This window comes from Manis pentadactyla, chromosome 4, assembly GCF_030020395.1.
Source record: "Manis pentadactyla isolate mManPen7 chromosome 4, mManPen7.hap1, whole genome shotgun sequence".
Lineage (NCBI taxonomy): Eukaryota > Metazoa > Chordata > Mammalia > Pholidota > Manidae > Manis > Manis pentadactyla.
This window is the reverse complement of record NC_080022.1, coordinates 156801976-156823466: the sequence shown is the minus strand read 5'-3', so window position 1 is coordinate 156823466 and position 21491 is coordinate 156801976. Positions and strand designations below refer to the sequence as shown.

General features: G+C 35.1%; 2 protein-coding genes and 1 long non-coding RNA gene across 8 annotated transcripts in view; 1 reads left to right on the top strand and 2 right to left on the bottom strand.

Moving 5' to 3' along the window:
- The window catches only part of RPS6KB1 (ribosomal protein S6 kinase B1), a 40752-nt gene extending 26768 nt beyond the window's left edge, over positions 1-13984 (top strand). For 2 of the 5 annotated variants that reach the window (XM_036879902.2, XM_036879906.2), the window contains exons 13-15: positions 2001-2108; positions 4571-4683; positions 5644-7730. In XM_036879902.2, the coding sequence (XP_036735797.1) occupies positions 2001-2108; positions 4571-4683; positions 5644-5881 (459 nt within the window). In that variant the 3' untranslated portion in view covers positions 5882-7730. Of the gene's footprint in view, positions 1-2000; positions 2109-4329; positions 4456-4570; positions 4684-5643; positions 7731-12709; positions 13530-13851 lie in introns of those variants that run through there. The other 3 variants (XR_008997306.1, XM_036879908.2, XM_036879909.2) reach the window with 3 other exon arrangements.
- Positions 500-4443, bottom strand: LOC118909435 (uncharacterized). Its single transcript, XR_005023647.2, has 3 exons — positions 4307-4443; positions 3652-3920; positions 500-1425 (listed from the first exon to the last, which is right to left on the bottom strand). It is a non-coding gene; the product is annotated as an uncharacterized LOC118909435 (long non-coding RNA).
- On the bottom strand, positions 8655-21117 carry RNFT1 (ring finger protein, transmembrane 1). 2 transcript variants are annotated; one of them, XM_036879913.2, is made up of 9 exons: positions 20982-21117; positions 19738-20188; positions 19464-19540; positions 18278-18378; positions 16753-16906; positions 15984-16142; positions 15306-15371; positions 12539-12640; positions 8655-11897 (listed from the first exon to the last, which is right to left on the bottom strand). In XM_036879913.2, the coding sequence occupies exons 2-9, from the start codon at positions 20132-20134 to the stop codon at positions 11763-11765; spliced, it is 1191 nt and encodes a 396-aa protein (XP_036735808.2). In that variant the 5' UTR covers positions 20135-20188; positions 20982-21117; the 3' UTR covers positions 8655-11762. The 2 variants fall into 2 exon arrangements, with proteins under 2 accessions (XP_036735808.2, XP_036735809.2); XM_036879914.2 differs by having other exon boundaries at positions 19738-20185; positions 20982-21088.
- Positions 21118-21491: the final 374 nt, after the last annotated feature.

The window sequence follows — 21491 nt, the reverse complement described above, 5'->3', positions numbered from 1 at the left end:
CCTTGTATGCAGGTCTGTGTCCAAATTTCCCCCTTTTAGAAGGACACTAGTCATATTGGATTAGCATCCCTGCCTACTCTAGTACGACTTCATCTTAACTAATTATATCTGCAGTGACCCTCATTCCATTCTGAGGTACTGAAAGTTAGAACTTCAACATATAAATGTTGTGGGAGACACAATTCGAACCATTGCAATATGTTTATGAGTAAAATTAGTGTGTTAGTTTTTGTCTTTTTCCCACCTCAGAATTTAAGAAAACATAGTTTCTTTTTTGATTTCTTAGATGAAGGTGGAGGAGAAGGAGAATGATGATAACTATTTTAGTCTTGGAGCACAAGGTGACTTGCTTTAAAATATCAACATCTATAATTGTAAGGAGGATAATTAACCCTCATGTGCCAACTGCCCAGCTTCAAAAATTATTAGGTCATCTTGTTTAAACATAAATATTACCACCATACTTTCATCACAACTAAAATACTGACAATTTCCCCAGTTTTTATTTTTTCTGTTGGTTTATTTCAATAAGGATTCAGTCAAGGTCTGTACAGTTTGGTTACTGTGTCTCTTGGGTCTCTTTCCAATCTGTAGACATCCTTTCTCAGTTCCTCCTCTGAAGACTTATACTGGACCGTTTGTCCTGTTCCTCAAACACTTTGATTTTGCATATTTTAACCCCATGGTGTCCAAATCAGTCATGTTTATTTGTTCTATGTATTACCAAAAACTAGTAGTTATGTTTAGACGCTTGGTTTGATTCAGATTATTAAACTTGATGGTGTATATTTTGATCAGGAGATTTTGTGTATTTCTGTTTCTTTTAGTGATGTTAATGGTCATGGATCATTGCCTGCATCAGTGGTTCTCAGGCTAGGGTCTGTTTGGCAATTTCTGGAGACAAGTTGTCATAACTTGGAGAGGGTCTGCTACTGGTACCTGGGAAGCAGAGGCCAGAAATGCTGGTAACCATTCTGTAATGCACAGGATAGCCCCTGAAATAAGGATTATCAGGCCCCAAATGTTCATAAGTTCTGGTTCAGAAACTCTGGCCTAGATCCAGGATTTCCTTAGGGATTTGCAAAACTGTGTTATTCTAATATTGTTATTCATTCTTTATTAGCTGGAATTCTTCCATAAAGAGAAACTTATAAATCAGTTGTTTGATTATCTGAGGTACAGTTCATACAGGAAAGGCAAGATACATGTTTGTTTCTTTCCCTGTTTTCAAAATAGCATCTTCCATAATCGAACAGTGAATGTGTGTGTTTGTCTGTGTTAGTATAATTATGAACTCATTCCTTTGATCATATTTGTGTTTCAGTCCATTGCAGTTCTTTTTGTAGATGTTCAGTTTTTTCCATTCTTGGACACTGGGTGCTTCTTCATGTTGGTTCCTGTGTTCTTGTGACATGACCACATAGTCTGATATTGTACCAAAGAAATTAATAAGATCTGGTGTTAGATTTAGGTGATAATATTCTTTCACAAGAAAGTATATTCACGCAGAATATAATTTTTTTTTGCTCTTTGAGAAATACAAGAAATGAAATAAGATATGGAAAGCAGCTTTAACGAGAACACCTTATAAACATGTTTTGTGTACAAATTCTGCTTCAGTAGGTTTTCAGGTCTGTTGCAAACCTGCCAAGGCCAACTGAGGGAGTTCTCTCTGAAAAGGGATTTAGCCAGTGGCTAAACTAGGCACACTGAAGCTTTGTGAGAGGGGAAGATTGATATTCAAGTTTTTAATAGGAATGATAACTGCACTAAAATCGATTTTAGTATGTTTAAAATTTGAGGATATAATTTGACTTGTGGTATTCTGCCTATATTTATTCTTCCATCCGTACCTGCTAAGACTATTCTGATACTTTATTACAGTCAAACCCTACAAAAAGAGTTCTATCTAGAGGCTTCTCTAATGCATGTAGTGACTCTGATGGATATGTATAATATAAGCTATTTATCGTCTTCTGATCATTTTGTTCTTTATAAAGCAATCCGAAGAGGATGTGAGTCAGTTTGATTCAAAGTTTACACGCCAGACACCTGTTGACAGTCCAGATGACTCCACTCTCAGTGAAAGTGCCAACCAGGTCTTTCTGGTAAGTCAAAGAATTTTCATGAAGCCATGGGAAATTTAAGCATGAGGATGGGCCCTTTTCAATAATAAAAGCTGTTTTCAATAAGAAATTCAATTGCTTTGCAATTCGTGTAGATTACCTGAGTTGCTATTTTTTTGTTTGTTATCCCCTATAACTTAATGATAAGTTAGAAAACTTATTCTTATAATCCAATGTTCCATTTTATCAATTAGAGTAGGAGTGTATATTCCTTTTTTGGATGGGCCACTGACTTAAAATGATGTTTGGCTGAGCATCTCAACCAAAAGGCACACAGCTATAGCAGTAGGAGAAGAGCTCACTAACTATTTTAATCCTGAAACAGCCACAGATTTTTGGTACTCTTAATATAAGTCTTTAGGGGATTTTTAACCTATTGTGAATATTTGACTTCAAAATATACTGGTTCATATGTAATAGTAAATAAATTAATCCTCATTGTAGAAGATATGTATTGATTTATCCCTTGTTTCCTCAGATAAAAAAGCAAAGCTTTTAGATTTTGATCAACAGAAATTATAGTTACCTGATGAGCACTATTGTATATTACTTTGCCTAAGTATCACATATATTTATGTTTATTTTATTACTATACTTATGGATTACATGAACATCTACCTCATTTTGTATCCTTTGTTTCATTTGTCATTATCCTTTATTATTCCTCTTTGGACTGCCTTTAGGGAGAATGGAATATGGGGAAAGTAATTTGGAGGGTTTTTTTTCCCTATTTGTTTCTGGGTTCACTGGATTTGTTACTAACTTAATTCTCAAACTTTTTTATATTGCTCACAATATAACACAGTAGTGTTGTATCTTTTGGGGTGGAGGGTAAGTTCTAAAGCTATCATGGAATGCAAAAATTGTGTTTGCTTAGTATTAGTCTTAAATGACCATAGTACAATATGGTTTTGAGTAAACAACATTGAATAGTAATAATTGTATAAGTGTATGATTATATGGTGCTGTAAGACAACATATGTGCAAAATAAAACTTTACAGTATTTTTAGTTATGTAAGAAATGAAAGATGAATGCATGTTTGTTAAGCTTATGTCTATATGATGCAAAGTCCCTGTATCCCCCTTAGTAAAATCCCATGTGAACATGGGATTGTTAGAGAAGTAGGCATAATTCATTTTAATTCTGGCATTGCTTTCTTTTTTCATCTTCTGATGTGGAATTTTATTTTCTACTGATGTGTAATTTATACCTTTGATTTAACATAGAGACTTTTCCTTATTTGGACACTATGGAGTTTCAACTAGTTTGACAGTGTTTCTCTTCCACAAAGAAATTGTCTAGAAACATCTTACCAAGCTACAAAGAAATCCGAAGTTGTGGTAGCAAAAGATATATAGTGAAGTTTTCATTGCCAGTGAAAGTATTGTTGAGCTTTTCATAATTACTTAAATTGGCTAACTAATGAACTCAAGAACAATTCATTTGTTAGGTTGTAGCCAGAATTCTGTACATAAAGTGGATCTCTATAAAAACTAATAAAAAAGTAGTAACATCCCACTTACCTGGAGATTGTGGTTGTAGCAACTTCAGTTCAATAAACATTTAAATTCCTATCCTAGAATTAAAGCAAAATTCAAAGATGATGAAGGCACAGACTGGTGTCTTGGTGTGGTTATAGCTTTTTAGCCTGCTGGAACATATGGGGGAATGGCTTCTGAAGTCCACATGTAGCCATCACAAAGTGTATGCTCTGCAGTATTGAATCTCTTTAGGATTTCATTCAGAGCCTTATTGAGTCTTTTTACTGTAACTCATGTCTACTCATAGATGACTAGAATAATAAAAAAAGGGAAGATAGGTAGAGGGCTGATTATTAAAGGGATGCAAATTGACAGCAAGAAAAATGACAGCCAGTAGCCTAATAGCAAGGTCCAAGAAAGAACTAAAGCTAACAAAACTGCATTATTGCCTACCATGAGGGTTTTCACAATGCTCTTATTCATCAAGAAAATACCAAATCTATCCAATCATTGGTGTAAAACCAGAAAGATCACATGTGCCAAATTACAGAGTTCTATGTTTACTTTGGCTTAATAATGAGAAACTGTTTGGGGGGTGATAATCTCAGCTGCCTATACACATGTAGCTAGAAACACTATAGAATTTTCTTTGCACTTATCTTGGTATTTAACATCTCAGTGTGGAGCTTACATTTACCTGTTTTGTTCTACTCCTTTCAGTAAAGTGGAATTCTGTTTGCTGGCATTTGGAGCTCAGTAGAATTCTGTTTTCTTAAGGCCTTTGCCTCAAGAAATGGCTGAAAAGAAGATAGCAAGTATAAAACAAGATCAAGGAGATGGGAGAGTTATACAGATTGTGATTTTAGGTGTGCATTGTTGTGTTGGTGTCAGACGGAACAATCACATTTTCTTGATGAATATGATAAAACGCCATTCTGTAGTCCACTGTACTATCTTTCAGGGTTTTACATATGTGGCTCCATCCGTACTTGAAAGTGTGAAAGAAAAGTTTTCCTTTGAACCAAAAATCCGATCACCTCGAAGATTTATTGGCAGCCCACGAACACCTGTCAGGTATTCAAAATTTGTTATTCTTTTATTTTTTTTAAACCCAGAAGAGCAACGCTTAAAACTTTTGCCAAGTTATATAAATGAAAGATCTGTCATATTTGCTTTGACATAAGCACAGCATGTACACCTTCTTAAACTGCAAGTGACTGCTCTATTACTAATCTATGATAATAGCTATATTGTTTACCTTCCCTTCTGAATGTCAGCTCCTGCACTGGCAAGTATCCTCTTTACCCATTCGTTCAACATTTATTGTGTACCAGGGGCTGTGCTGCGTGCTGGGGACACATAATTAACACAGGAATTGTCCTTGTCCTGATGAAGCTTACAGTTTAGTGAGAGTCACAAACAAAGAAGGAAATACAAAAAATGTGTAATGACAGGTAGTGCCAAGTACTGTATGAGAAAAAAAAAATGATGGTAGAAAGCAAAGAAAAGCAAGGGGGCTCTTACTCATGGTGGTCATAGAAAGGCCTTCCTGGTGAAACAACATCTAATGAAGAGAAAGAACCAGCCATGCAAAATATAGAAGTACAAGGGTGTTATCGAACAGCCTGTGAAAAACCCTAAGGGAGGAAAAAACTTGGGCTTTTCTTGAAAATGAAAAATGGTCAACGATCCTGAAGTGTGGTGAGTGAAGAAGAGAATGGGAAAGTTTTGGAGAAGTATTTTATTTTAAATGCAACAGGAAACTGTTTTAGTGGGGAAGTAAAATGAATTTTAAGAAAAATAACTATCATTGAGAGTTTTGTGGGGCAAGTATAGACATAGATAGAGAAGTTAGGAAACTCTTAACAATTAGTTTAGGATAGAGATGGCTCAACTTTTGCCTTTGTGCTAATTCGCAAAAAACAAAATTAAATGAAATTAGTGTCGTATTACCCCACTCCCTTTAAATGTAAGGAAAATAATTCTTGTTGAGATAATCCTTGAGATGAATGATAGCTCTTCCTTGTCTTAAAGCCCAGTCAAATTTTCTCCTGGGGATTTCTGGGGAAGAGGTGCTTCAGCCAGCACGACGAATACTCAGACGCCTGTGGAATACCCAATGGAAACAAGTGGAATAGAGCAGATGGATGTGACAATGAGTGGGGAAGCTTCAGCACCACTTCCAATACGACAGCCGAACTCTGGGCCATACAAAAAACAAGCTTTTCCCATGATCTCCAAACGACCAGAGCACCTGCGTATGAATCTATGACAGAGCAATGCTTTTATTGAATTTAAGGCAAAAAAGGTAGGGATAGGATGTGTGAGCATCCTGCAAGGTAAAACAAGAAGACTCAAAATGACAGTCTCAAAGAGTCAGTGTCATTACATGGAACACTTTGGACAGAGGAAAAATAAACATGGATTTTTAAAAATCAAATCAATGGTGCAAAAAAAACTTAAGCAAAATAGTATTGCAGAACTCTTAGGCACATCAGTTAATTGATTCCTAGTGACATCTTCTCAACCGAATCAAGGATTTTCACGTTGATGGCTCAAAACTGACAGTATTAAGGGTAGGATGTTGCTTCTGAATCATCGTTGCATTCTGATTGTGTCGAAGAAGGGTTATCCTTTCATTAGGCAAAATCTGAAATTGCCTGTAATACTTGCAACTAAGGACAAATTAGCATGCAAGCTTGTTCAAACTTTTTCCAGTAACATGGAATCAAAGACAAAAGAAACTTACTGATTGATGTTTTACGTGCAAACAACCTGAATCTTTTTTTTATATAAATATATATTTTTCAAATAGATTTTTGATTCAGCTCATTATGGAAAACATCCCAAACTTTAAAACGCGAAATTACTGGCTGGTGTGAAGAAAGCCAGACAACTTCTGTTTCTTCTCTTGGTGAAGTAATAAAAATGCAAATGAATCATTGTTAACCACAGCTGTGGCTCGTTTGAGGGATTGGGGTGGACTCCGGGTTTATTTCAGTAACCCAGCTGCAATACCTGTCTGTAATACTAGAAAAAAAAAATGAATCTATTTAATCATTTCTACTTACAGTACAGCTATGTGCTAAGCGTAACTGGAAGCCTTGGGATGGGCATAAATTGTATGTCCTACATTTCATTCTTGTCCTGGGCCTACATTGCACTGGAAAAATATCACCACCTGTTCTTATACCAGTATTTGGTTCAAGATACCAATTGTGTTCAGCCCATGGCTGAAGAAGGACAGAAGAGTCAGGATAAAATGCATATTGAGGGCGGCAAAGTGAGGGAGATAGGGAGATTCAGGGGAAGAGGGTGTTGCCATCGTCTACTCTGTCTAATCTCTACAGCAAATTGGTAAGCTTTTAAGTTTTACTTATTTTTACTGTTGTTGCCATCTACTTTCTTACATTTTTTTCCCTCAACAGTTTTAAAAGGAAAAAAAGGTATTTTTTTCCTCCTATACTGGGGCTACATTTTTTGATTGTAAAAATATTTGATGGCCTTTTGATGAATGTCTTCCACAGTGAATAAGAAAACTTAGTGGCTTAATTTAGGAAATATGTTAACAAGACACTATGTTTTTGAAGTTGTAACAAAAATCTTCCTAAGTGATTTACAGGTTCAAAGAATAAAAATAAAGGTAGCTTTACCTTTCTTAAATACTTCCTGCCTTAAAGAGAGCATTTCCATGACTTTAGCTGGTGAAAGGGTTTAATATCTGCAGAGCTTTATAAAGATATATTGCAGTGCATACTGGTATAATAGCTGATCATGCAGTTGCAGTTGAGTCTTATCACTTCTTTTTGTTTGTTTTTGTATGTCTTCAGTCTGAGTGTGCAAAGTCAATTTGTATATTTTGCAACCCTATGATTTTTTAAAATAGATGCTGCTTGCTATGTTCAACAAACCTTTTTGAGCCATAGGATCCAAGCCATAAAATTCTTTACGTATGTTGAATTCAGTCAGAAAAGAGCAAGTCTTTGCTTATTTAAATGGCAATTCAAGTGAGATGATGTGAAATCCTATGACATTAAGCAAAACAGAACCATGAAAAAAATGATTGGAAACATATATATCTTTTCAACTGCGGCAATAAATGAAAGATTTGATAACAGTTATCTTTGGACAGTAAGCCTTTTTTTTTTTAATCACTCCCTCTAGACCCCCTCTTCCCTTATTGCAGCAGTGTACTGAAAACTTTGATTGCAGCTAATAAATTTGAAGCTACAATAAAAGGGGTAGAAATTGTACTTAAAGTACAGCTGTTTGTTCTCTGATGGTTTATGTCTGAAAAATCAGAACCCTATGGTGATATGTACAGGCTTTATTTCAGACTGTAAATGGCTCATGCTACTCTGATACTTGTTTTCCAATGTGTTTACTAATTGTAGTGTTGACTGCCTGACCAATTCCAGTGAAATTTTTACACCAAAATATTCCTCAGTCCTATTCACTAGTAACATTTGCACTGTGATTGGCTGGCTATAACCACACCAGAGTTCAACCATTTTCATAGTACCACCAGCAGTAGTGGTAAATACTGCAACTTTTCTGCATAGAAAGCATTAATTGCACACCTACAATCCAAACAAATAGTTTTTCAAACTTAACATTAAATGAAATTAATTCCCTATGCTGTGGCAAGTTTATTGAGAAATTGTTTCATAAATGGATATCCCTACTCTGACTGTGAAAACATGTTAAGTGCCACTTTAGTGTCACAGACAGAAAGCACACACCTATGCAATATGGCTTACCCTATATTTATTTGTAAAAATCTGAGCATAGTTTAAAATATATGATGTCAATATAACTAGTCTTGAGTTTCTAAGAGGGGTCTTTATGATTATTCCAGGTAAGCGTATAAAAGAGATTGTTTTTCTTTCACACTTGATTTTCTTTGAAGTCAGCTATTACAAGATATTTTTTTATTTTATACATGCTGTTTTTTAATTAAAATATAATCACTGAGAACTGAAGTTTACTAATTTTGATTTTGTAAGGTTTGTAGCATTACAGAATAAACAGATTTATAAACCAGCTGTGATTAACAATGTGTAAAGTATTAATTATTGAACTTGAACCAGATTTTTAGGAAAATTGTTACTTTTTTCTCCTTTATGGTCATACCTAATTTGAATCCTCCAAGGATTTTTCCATACTATTTTTTGAGATCAAAGATAATGTGGGGTGAGAATGTAAGTATGATACTCCATAAATTCAACATTCTTTAAGTAATAATGATTATAAACCAGATGCATCTTCAATAATAATGTACTGAGCCTTGGATTTTATATTTAATATAGGACTTAACTATTTTGGTTACTCAGTCATATGACTCCTGGCTTACAAGGGCTAGATATCTAAGATTATTCCCTTGAGAAATGTTGAATTTATGAAGAAGGGATTTTGAGACTTTGTAAATGGTAGACACTAGCAAGCTGGACAAAAAACAATCATAAAGCTGTTTGTCACACCATGACCTGTGGGCTGTTGTTGATTGATACAAAACTTTTCTTGTGTGATTCCTAATATACCACTACAGCACAAGTATTATCTTAGTTGATTATCTGAAGTAACGTGGGGAAGATGGGTTCATCTGTTTGCTCTTTAAACTATTATTTTTTCCCTGTCTCAAGTTAGCTTTGTATCTATCAGAGTAAATTAATTCTTCAGCTGCCTTATTAGGAGTGCTATGAGGGTAACACCTTTTCTGCTTTTCATCTTGTATTTAGTTTACTGTATTAAGTATTTGATTTCAGATTGAATGAATGTAAATAGAAAATTAAATGCAAATTTGAATGAATATAAAATAGACGTGATTTTTTTAAAATTCCAAGACAAGATATCAATTAGGTGCACAAATGGTTTCAATAATGTTTTTCATTAACATGCCAAATGTGTTCAGCTTCTCATATTTAATAAACTACTTATATATGTGAGGAATGACAGTTGTTAAAAACTGTTCTCTGCTGAGAAAGCGAAGCTACTTAAATTTATAACAAGTGTTAGTACTGAATTTATATATTAGATGTTACATATCTGTAATTTCCAAGTTCTGTCGAATAGGTTACTTAAAAAAAAATTCAATTTTAAAGTTATGTGAAAAAAATACCTTCATGTAAAAACACTAGGAAGACTTTGTCTTGTCAACTGCATTTGATTATTTGATGTGTATGCACAATGTAATGCACAAATCTGTTTTTAACTAATGTCTCAATATATCTAGTGTAAGACTGGTGTTTTGTATAAGCTATTTAAATTCCTCCACACTTACCAAGATGATTTCTCTATTGACATTCTCAAACTGGCTTTACTTTTTTATAAAACATTATAGTGACTCTTAATATTCATAAAACAGTCTTTCAGAGGGTGTGATCTGAATTCACAGAATAAATGGGTTGAAGACCTATTTCTGTTTTTGAGGTGAAATTACAAATGCTTCTAATTAGTTCATCAGCATTATTAGTGGATGGCATAGCTTTCCTACTGTATTTTCCCTCCTTTTAAATTCATAATGAACTGCTTTCTTCGTTAAACAGAACAGAAAAATCCCACTGTTTAACATGGACCACCTTTGTTTTTAAATCATATTAAGAAACAAAGCTGTCTGTATAGCCATAGGCTAAGTAGGTATTATAATAGGGCTAAAGTAAACCATTTAGTAAGGTGCTGTTCTGATTTTAACAAAAAGTAAGCATGTCTTTCACACCCAAATTCTCTTCCTAATTTGCCTTACCTATCTCCTGCTCTATACTTAACTATAGGCTCCCTACAAAGTCAGGAAGGTGATTTAAGGCCAAGTAAGCTTGTGCAATATTTGCAGTGGTTCTCAAAGTAAATAAAAGAGTTAAATAGATCATCACTGAATGAATATAAACAATTGTACTTACAATAAGTTGGAGGCTATCTAATGTTCTTTTGTTCATTTCAGTGGCCTTACAGGCATTAAAGTAACTTAAGCTGTGGCTGGTTGGGCAGTATCCTTACTAATCTGTATGCTGTTAATAGCCTTTGTTTTACCAACACTGCAAATTTCAATCTCTCCATTTCTCTTTCCCACTACGTTTTCCTTGTGCAAACTGACCCATGGTAAAAGAAAAAATGGGCATAGGCCTTTCGATGTAACCAGCCCTTCAGATGTCTGTTGTAGATCTTGATTCCCCCTTAGAGGTTTCAAGGTGAGAAAGTGACTGCATTCTTTTTTCCACCACCCTGCACATGTATCTAGAGGCAAAGAGCACACTGTCCGAAGCTTTTGGTCTTCTCTGAGTGCAAGCTTTCATCTCCCAAGTAATGGTGATTCAAGCATAAGATACCAAAACTTCTGGAGAAGACTAGTTGTAAGGGAAATTATTTTCTAAGAGTTTGAGTTGGTCTTGTTTGTCACACTATTCAAATCATCAGTGAAGCCAGCTGTTTGTAATCCATGTAAATTATTTTAATAATTCAAGATAGTCCCTGGCACTATATAAAAAGCAAGATCATGAATGCTAGCTGACAGCAGGATTGTATGAGATGTCCACAAAGTGAATTTAAGTCATCTATTCTCAGCAACTGCTAAACATACAACAAAGAATAATATAATATTAAAATATATCATCCTCAGTAATTATCTTCTTTTAAAAAATATGACTTATAGGTAAAATATAGCATTTAGAACTTTCATTTAAAAATACAAATTTTATGAAACTTTTAAGAATTTTTAGAATGGGAATTATAAAAGTCAATTTTAAAGAAAATTCAGATAATGTATATCTGAAAATACTATGAAAAATATTCTTATTTTGGAAAATAATGTCAGGGAAGAATACCTGAGTTCCTTTAAAATCATTAATTCTAGTTATTCACTTGCTGTTTTGGTAACATTAACAAGAAAACACATTTACAATTTAACATTGCCATCACCTGTCAAATAATTTTCTATATGCATTAGGTTGAACATTACTTACATATTTTTTAAAACATAGGGTTCTTTCAGTTAATCTTTTGATAAATCAGGATACACACTGAAGTCTTATAATATTCTAAAACCATTCAGAAACATTTTCCTTAACTTCAAGCTCTGAAGATTGATGCTGATGTCTTTATAGTATAGTCACTGTAACCAAATCCAATTAGTGTTTCGTGGCCTTAACAGTTTACACAACTTAATATATTTGGAGGTGTGATGAAGTGGCTCCATCTTTCCATTTGTTTATATGGTCTGAAATCACAGTTCTGCACAGCGGACATGTTTTCTCTCTGTTGAACCATAACATAATGCACTCTTCACAAAATATATGCTGTAAGGGAATTGAGAACTAGATTTTATATTTGCTAACATTTTAACTTTAATCACATTGCAGAGAATCACTCTTTAGAGCTAAAAGGGATTTTGGAGAGCAATGCTCTCTTCATTTTACAAATGAGCAAACAGAAAGTATGATGTTCTAGAACACAAGGGGCAGTATCAGTGCCACATGGAACACTAGTGTTCTTTTGAGTCTACTATCCACTTAACCACTTTTAATAAAATACAAGCTATGTTATTTAAGATCAAGTATAATAATGACTTAATAAAGTCTTGAGAGTAACTGCCATAAAATATAGGAAAGGGCTTTACACAATCTAGTGACAAATGCTTTATTACTAAAACTAGTATGCATTTATTAAAAGTAGCCTGTTTCCAGTCACTTTGGTATCTAATCTGCCATTTGAATTATTTTTCTCCTTCATAAAGTCCTCTGCATAAAAATCATTAGAACATAAGGGACAAGATTTAGCTGATCTACCAAACCCCTTATCAGAAATGAGAAATCAATAGTATGTGCCCCAAGTGTACTCTCTGCCAAATATTGTAGACTTTTTTCCTAAAATAACAGAAATGTAACTTTTGTGAGTCACAAAGAAGTGTTATACTTAGGTTGCTTAAAAATACAGTTACCTGACAGTTGAGAAGAATTGGCTTTTGAAATTGAGCTTGACATATTGAACAAGTATCATCCACATCTGAACACTGTCTCTTGCTGGCAGCCACTCCGTAACTCTGAAAATAAGAAGTTATGAACCCTGTTTGTTTATGAGTTTCTTTCTTTCTTGTTCTTCAAATACACAGGTGATATGCTGTATTTCTTAAATCTCTCTGGAACTAGGCAATTGAAAATTCTCTGAAGGATACAGACATTTCATAGCTGAACCACATAATGCAGAACCATGTCTTGATGGACTGCATGCATCAAGGTAAACTCTTAAATAATACATGATAAGATCTTGGAAGAGTGTTAAGATTCACTGGATTCCCAAATAATAAGGCTTCAAATTCCACACAAAATCAAGTGGCTTAAGAGATTAAACAATCCGAAAAATAAGTATTATAAACCTATATTCATGTATAATGTGATCCCATATTGCCAAAGTGAGTCCACTTATACCTGCAGCAGTGGTTCAAAAAAGTCAATTCATAGCTTGGTTGGCTAAATGTAACTCATCTTGGAAAGACTGCTTTAAAAATAGATTTTCTGTGCTCCACACTGCAGATTGGTTCAACAGATCCAAACGTACTGGGATGTGACCCAGGAATCTATGAAACTTCTGGTAAATTCATTGTGAAGGTTTGGGGACCACTGAACAGTGTCTTGCCTCTAAATCTAATAATAATTTTAATTATCCTTAGTTATCACAATAGTCACAGCATTTAGTACTAAGAAAGGATGGTAAAGTTTTACAAAACAACATTGCAAAACATCACTGGTGGAGTTATCTGTCAAAACTATCTGACTAATAATGCAGTTCTTTGAATTTCCTTTTCTTCCATAGTCCTAAAAAAGAAGTTTATCTCTTTAACATCTCAATAACTTCCTCACCAAATTCTGTAGAATTTAGTCATTAACTAGATGTGACAAAATATTACAAATGATGGGGGAAAAGGTGGCTAAAAGGAACACCCAAACTCAGTTTTGGAAATGAGAGCAAAGTATGACTTGACTAAACAACCTAAAGCTATGATCTAAACTTGTACTAAATATTGAGGGTTAACAAAATCAAACTCAGAGGAAAAGTATTTAGTAAAAATATTAAAAATTAAGTTTTTTGAGACTGGTAATGTTAGATTGTAGAAACAAATTGGGATACTGGTGGAGATCTTGGTTCCTTGATGAAGGAACATTTCCCTTTAGGAAAATGTTAATTAGCAGAAAACATTTCAGATACTTATGCTGACAAGCTTTTAAAATAGCACTCTTGTCTGGCATTTTGCAGACTCCCTTCAGATGAAGACAACCTGATGATCACTGCCATTTCCCTGGCAAAGTTCAAGATCCTGTATATACATGTCCAGGACATGAGACACTCGGGAATAATTCAAAGGATCAATGCATGTGATATTCTTTCTGTGCCTCAAAGAGAAAGAATATCCAAGTATTTCAGCACAAGCCTTACTAGATTAATTATAGTAAAGTGGCTGATACTTATATAATCATCTGAATAAACTCGACCAAAGCTGAACTCAATTTTATTGTATCTTGTCTAAAGAAAGTTTGAATAGGATACAGCAAAACTTGTTTCTACATTACTATCTTAGAGAAAGGGTGCCCTGGCCATGTAGTTTGGATATAATACTTATTTTTTTAAAAATGCATTAGGCTGGCATTCTTTTCAGTCAGATCCCCCGACCAAATAATTGTTTCAGTACCTTAGTAGACTACAGAGTTGAGAATCCATCTGAAATCTGGTGTCTACATCTAAGTACTAAGAACCTTTGAGGCTACTAAATAGCAAACAAGCCTGACACCCTTTATCTTCAAATTTGTAATATCAGTAGAATCACATAATCAAATTTACAACTGACACTGGAGTCTCTGTTGTTAAATTCCATGCCTCCAACTTGTTGTTGTGTGTTGGTGGGGAAATTTTTCCAGTAAGAAAATGCAGCAACCCAGGTCCCCGTGTCCAGTTCTGTCCCCACTTTCCTCAAGCATACCTTGAAACTCCAACCTGCTGTGATGACTAGAGCGAGTCTCTGATTCACTTGTAGATTCTATCCCAGCCTCTGAGTAATAGACATCAGGGCTGGAAACTTAACTGGTGCCAAGGAGAGGGTCTTAGAGGACTCTGGGTGGCAGGGCCAATATTTTATCCAGGTGCCTAGGCTGTAACTCATTGACTAGAATTGAACCTTAGTTTTGTACCAACACTGCTAATCTGCTGTATCTTAACATTAAACCTTATATTCAACCAAAAAAAAAAAAGTAAGAAAAATTTAAGGGACATGATTTTTGGCAATGAGCTTTTTTCATATACACAATAAATTGCAGCTGAAGCATTTTCATAGAAGCTGAATAAGGAATTAATGGAAATAACATGCAGCTACCATTTGTGGATTTAAAAAGGAAGAGGAACAAAAGTTCATGAAAAGATTTTTAAGGAATGTTTATAAACCCTTAAAAGTGTCAAGTGATTTCAAGGCATAAGAAGCAAACTGAAATACATTGCAGTGCATCAGCTATCAGGTGGTTGTCAATGAACAAGTCAAGAAACTGATAGAAATAAAATTTCTAAATCATTATAATAGCCCAAGTGCCAAAGTACTAAAAAAGTTTTTAAAAAAATCATGTAATTATGAAATCCACACTTGTAAAACTGCTGTACTAAAAATTTTTTATAGTGAAGGAAGAAAGGTAAGTATTTTTTCTTAACTGATAAAAAGCACTTACTGGTTGTGTAAAAAATATTTGCAAAGCCCGTCGGAAAGTTCTTAGATGTCTAAAAAAGTCCAAAAGCTGAAAGAAAATAAGAGAATTCATTAATTTGAAGACTCCTATCTGCTAAACCTAGAGATCAAAGCTAAAATCCCACACTATCAAATACTGATATTAATTTAATGCTCATTGCATATCACAACTAACTACTTCATTCCAAATATATTTAAAGTCCAATTATGGAATATTTTATGCAATTTATAGGTTTCAATCAATTCTTAACCAAAATAAAGTACATCTGAATATCCAGAATTCAAATTTGGTCAAGGCAAATACAAACTAAGTCAAAGACAAGGCAGTTTTACCTGGTTCACACATTCTCATAATTTGAGAATTATGTGTATGATAGATGCTACTGCTTGGGATGGGAATTGTTCTATGCTACTTGTCACCGCTCCCCCCATCTTAGATAATCCATGCTATGTGGAGGTCCTCTCCCCCAGTAATCAGAGAACCACAGAATTAAGATAAAGATAAATATTTCCATTTCTAAGTAGATACAGAATTTGCTATTGCTATTATTTCACACTAATGATATGAAAATAAACTATGAAACAGTTGAAAAGCTGTATTATGTGAAATCTGTAATCATTACATGAATTATGCAAGGACAAGGTTTAGAACATTACCTACTTTTAATATGAGGTAGAGTAAAGCCAGCAATATCCCAAGACTCCATCTAGTTACATTACCAAACTCTCCATAGCCTATAAGGTAACGAAACCAAACTGGTACAGGAACAAAAGCTCGGTAGTATTGACATAATTCTTCTAAAAACATATACCAGTAACCCTAAAAAGGAAGGAATAAGAAAACAAATATAGCTACCCAAGCTACTTACATACATAGCACAAATACTTCATACTGGACTAAGAACATCGTGCGTATATGACACAATAACACAAATAACTATAAAATTATTCTTCATAATGATAATGATTATGACTAACAACCTCAACCTGGTACTCATATTATTAGTCACTGAGTGGTTTTCAGAAAATTTCTAAAGAGTAACAGTGGAAATGTATTATGTATACTACAAGTAAAACATGTTTTTATTGAATACAGAAATTTAAAATTTTTATTGGATATGGGAAAAACACTGAATAACTGCATACCGTCAGTTATAAATTATCAACTATCTGGAGAAGTACAAATCTAAATATTTTTTCCATACATGATGTGGGGCCTGATTTTTATATAATTCTAAAACATGTAATTCTGATTTTATTGAAATAGATTAATATTTAGGTTCAAGTCTTTGAACGAACAGTTGCCAGTCTAAGATAATTAAAATTCAGTTATTTAGCAAACTGAAAAATTAAAGGAGTAATTTAAATGAAGACTAAATGGCATTAATGTGGTTTGCTAACATCATTCCAATAAAACGTTAGTTTCTTACCTTGAACTTAAAAGGCATGATGAAGGAAGGCACCAATAAAATAAGGCATTTTAAGCCCATGAAAAGGAATTTCAGAATGAAGTCTGTAATTCCAACAATCCAAAGTACTTCCCAGAAGCTTGAATTGTCCAAAGTTGGATTTAAAAATATTAAGCTACCAAGAGAAAAAAAGTTACCAGAGTAACTTGTCAAGTTTTTATAGGGGTTTTAAATTTGCTATGTGTTACTTTAATTTGATGTGTAATTAGAGATAACGTAAAGTGAATGGAAGATAATTTTGCTTAAAGACACTTTTTTTAAATGTTTGAATTTCAAGTCTTCCCTTCATAGAATAAAGAAAGGTCTTTCTAGCTTATCATGGTTAATGCCTTTCTAGCCTCCAATCTAAAATATTCACTAATACTAGACATCTGCCATTCTTAACCAAGTCCCATTAGGATCCACCCCCTAATTTCCACTGAATTGCTTTCGTCAAGATCACCAACTCCCTCCATCTTGCTAAATCCATAGGTCACTTCTCTTTTCCCATCTTCCCTCCCTAATATTTCTTTCTAGACTTCTGACACCACACTCTCCTAGTTGTTCTATGTGACTGATGGTTCCTTTGACTAATTGTGGGTATGCCAATTCCTGGCCCTCTTCTCTGTCTATACTTCTTTCCCTGGTAGTCTTGACTTATCCTAGGGTTTTAAAATATCAACCATATGTTATTTACTGATGACATCGAAATTTATAGCCCTAAACTCTACTCTGAGCTCATGACATACATGTATTATCACTCTCTTAACAGTTCTATGTGGCCTCTCAAACTTAATGTTCAAAACAAAATTAATGATTTTCCCCTCAAAACCAATTCCTTTCCCAGTCTTTTCTGGCCCAGTAAATGGCATCACCATCCAGCCAGTTATTAGACTAAAAACCCATGTGTCATCTGTGATCCTCTCCTGCCTACCCACCCAATCCAATCTGAGTGGTACTGGCTCCACCTGCAAACTGTATCCCAAAGTGATCCACATCTCTTCAACTCGACTGAAACCAGGACTTTTAATTATCTGATTAAAGCCAAAAATTCAGAACACTTCCATCAGACATGGGAACTTATCAACTATCATCCTTTAGCAAATCCTACTTCTAAAAACAAAGATCATATGTTCTCACCACACACACACAAAAAGTAAGGGAGGTGATGACAATGTTAATTAGCTTGATTGTGGTAATCATTTTGCAATGTATATACATATATCACACATCATGTACATCTTAAATATATACAATTTGTCAAAATAAATCACCACCAACAACAACCTAAAGGCATTTAATAAATAACTATTGAATATATAAGTAAACATTTTAAGTACCAAAAATTATTTATTGAGCAGCTGCTATAGAGCTCTCAATCTTGGAAAGATAGACAAGTAAAAATTGAACTGAAAGATAACTATGTGCAAATAAGATAAATGCTAAGTGCAATGGAATATATATATTACATTTAAAAATGTGACTGTGTACTTGGACCTCTAATTACCTGTAATAAAGTGACTGAGAATGAAAGGTGTAATATAAAAGAACAGAAGATCCTGCTAAGAATACCAGTAACCAAGCACACTGAATCTTTGAGCACCTTTCCTGAAAAATAAACAATTTTATAATTTGTTACTTTGAATTATGCCAGAATTTTAAGTATCATTAAACCATTTTACTTTAATGGCTAACTTATTAAACCTAGAACATTTTAATAGATTAATCTTAATGAAAATATAGGTATCTGTTAAATTATACATCATCACATTCTATTTTAGTGAACAAAACAATTCATATTTAAACAAATTTTAAAATGTCTCTTCATAGAATAAAAACATATTTCAAAGAAGCCAAATCTACATGCTGACTAAAGGAACCCACCAGAGACTCTACCCTCCAGCACCCTTTTTTTTTTTTTTTTTTGCCTGACAAAACAATTCTTAAAAATGCAATTCAGTTATCAGGGTTTATAAGCCTAATTTTTTAAATTCTCAGACAAGTCAGTAAGAATTTAATATGGTAATTTGTTTTAAATCTCACTTTTAAAATTAGGTTTTAAGTACTACTTCAATTATAAGTTTTACTACTTTTAAACCCTGAATTAAATTGTTATGGTTAGAATAAATTTCCAGGTCAGAATGCACGACCCTTTACATAGCACAACTTTTAAAGTTGCTTCAAAGTGAAATTTCATAAAGTAATCCTATTTTTCCAATCATTTGTATGAATAGAACTTTTATAATTTGTTATGTAAAAACTTAGTTTTTGTTTAAATAAGAGATTTAAATAGTTTAATATCAATTTATTCAATGTACATTTTATTTAATTATTTAAAATTTTTATAGTGCAACAGCTAAAATTTTTCATGATGATTATATTATGCAGTATGGTCAAATTAACTCCTAAAACATGAGGGCACTTGACAAATCAGATCCAAGAGTGCTTTCTAAACTTTTTTAATACTGTTATCTAGGTTTCTATGAGTAACCCAACATGCAAGGAATATAAGGTGAAACAATTCAGCATTAGGACAAATCACTTATTTCAGGTCATTTAGATAACAAAATGTAATGTATCATTAATATTACAATATATTTAAATTTATCAAACTAAATTCCTTTTTGTCTCAAAATTGAGTAATTCTACAGAGAGAAATACTTAATGATTTTTTAGTTGTTTGTTATACTTACTCTTAGGAAAACCTGATTTACAATGCTTTTGTTTGCATACATAAAAGTTGTAAGCAGCCCAATTCCAAGAGAAATTCCTGTTAGAAGATAAGTTCCAGTTAATTGAAAGAGAAAAAAAATGAAAGAGCTAACCAGTGACATGAATTTAAAGAAACACAATTTTAAAACCAATAGAAAAAAAGTAACTGAAACACAAAGGTGTTAAACTAGACTTATTACTAATAATAAAATTAACTGAATTTAGTAATGAATTCAAAGTTTTGTTATACCATACCTGTTATATGCTGCATAACAAGTTTGACACACAGAATCAAAATATATGGAAGACTCTTTTGCAACCACTTGAAGAGATACTGGAATTCTGAGAAGGCGCTACTACCATGATCTCCAGAGTCCATGGCAGTATCATCAGGCTGCCTTGCTTCGCTGTGGGAGTGACTCCGTAAGCGACTATGTACACATCCATGGGTACAGCTATGGAGAGCTGATCTCATATTTCTGGAGCTTGGATTTTCAGCACATTCTTTAGGTATGGTGTTTATCTGGACATGAACATCTCCAGAATGAAGACAACCTTCTATCAATCTTGTATGGACACACTGGGAGGCTGAGATATCCTCACTGCCTACAGCTCCTGGAGGACTGTGCAGTTGGCTACAGTTGGCTTGCATGACCCTTGAATATTTTTCTGTGATCCAGATTTCTTTTCTTCAGGGCTCTGTCTCCTAAAAATCAAAGAACAGAAAATACTCTAATGAACAGTTAAATCCAGGCAATATATTGCTCACTAGGAATCCTTTATTCACTAAAGGAGAGGTACCTTATTCCCAAAAAGAATGCTACCTAAATATTTTCAAAATTGGGAGATTTGGGGAGTCACCGTGCAATTTCGAGGTGACTACAGTCTGAGTAAGGATAGTTCCATGGTCTGCCCGTTAAGAACGCCACCACCGGGGTGTGTGTGGGCTGGAGGGAGTCGTCAGGAAAGCGCACACTGGCAGGAAAGGAGCCCTAATGACCGGCGTGGGCAGCCTTCAGGGATGTGAGTCGTAACCTCAGCTGACCAAACGCAGAGCCTTATCCCAGTATCCCAGACTGCCATTTCTGGAGAAGAAAGCTCGGGGTAACGTCAGGGCATGTTCTGGGTCATTCTATTTCATACCTAGGTTTGTTTTTTTTTCCAGTTACTCTAAGACGGCACAGCCTTTTTTACTAAGGCTTTCACCGATACTCCGACGCCACGGGTGCTATTTATTTTCTCAAATCTCTAAAGACCGACACTGGACGGGGTTGTTTCAGTGTCTTTTCCGTAAATGAAAACACAACCTTCCCACTTCCCTCCATGCAAGATCAAGAAAGGGAGAAAAAAGCAAGTAAGAAAAGTAAACGCAAACAACTCTTCCGGGATCCCCAAGACAGAGTTTTCCCCACGTTCGAGTTCCTAGTGCCTCAGTTACTCTCCCCGGAGCCCATTTGCCGCGGCCCCTCGCCTCCTCCGCCCGTTTCCCCAGGCCTGACCTCTCATGACGAGGAGTGGACGAAGGACCCGGCAGCGACTGCAGGAGGGGCGGGAGAAGCTGCGTCGAGGCCTTCGACGAGGGACATTGCCCTCAAACCCCACTACCAGCGCGGCGGCGGCGGCGGCGGCGGCGCGCCCGCTCCCCGACGTCCTCACGCGCGCGCGCGCGCGCCCCGTCCGCCGCGGGCCCGCCCCCGCGCGACGCGCAGAGCCGCGGACTGCTGCCAGGTGCGGAGCGGGCGCGAGGCGCGTTCGCCTGTGGAGGGGACTGGCAGCGCCTCAGGACTGCCTGAAGGCGCCTGCGTGGAACAAATATCCACCGTCACGTTGGTGCACGTACATGTGTAATCCGCTACACGCCTCGGAGATCTGACTTTTTGAGATTAAAAAAGTTTTGATTTGGAGAACCTGCCGTCGGAGGAGGGGCCTGGAGTGGACTGTACTAGCCCCGCCCCCAGCTGGTCTTTAGGGTCCCGGGAGCCTCCTCTCCGAAGGTTGCCCATCGCCCT

What these genes read in the sequence shown, in the direction of transcription:
- RNFT1 (XM_036879913.2), bottom strand. Translation starts at nt 20,134, where the DNA reads ATGCAAGCCAACTGTAGCCAACTGCACAGTCCTCCAGGAGCTGTAGGC. An exon ending in TACTCTACCTCATATTAAAA is followed by an intron (nt 15,372 to 15,983) that starts GTAGGTAATGTT and finishes ATTTTCTTTCAG; the next exon opens with CTTTTGGACTTTTTTAGACA. An exon ending in CAATTCTTCTCAACTGTCAG is followed by an intron (nt 11,898 to 12,538) that starts GTAACTGTATTT and finishes ATTCCCTTACAG; the next exon opens with CATATATTTTGTGAAGAGTG.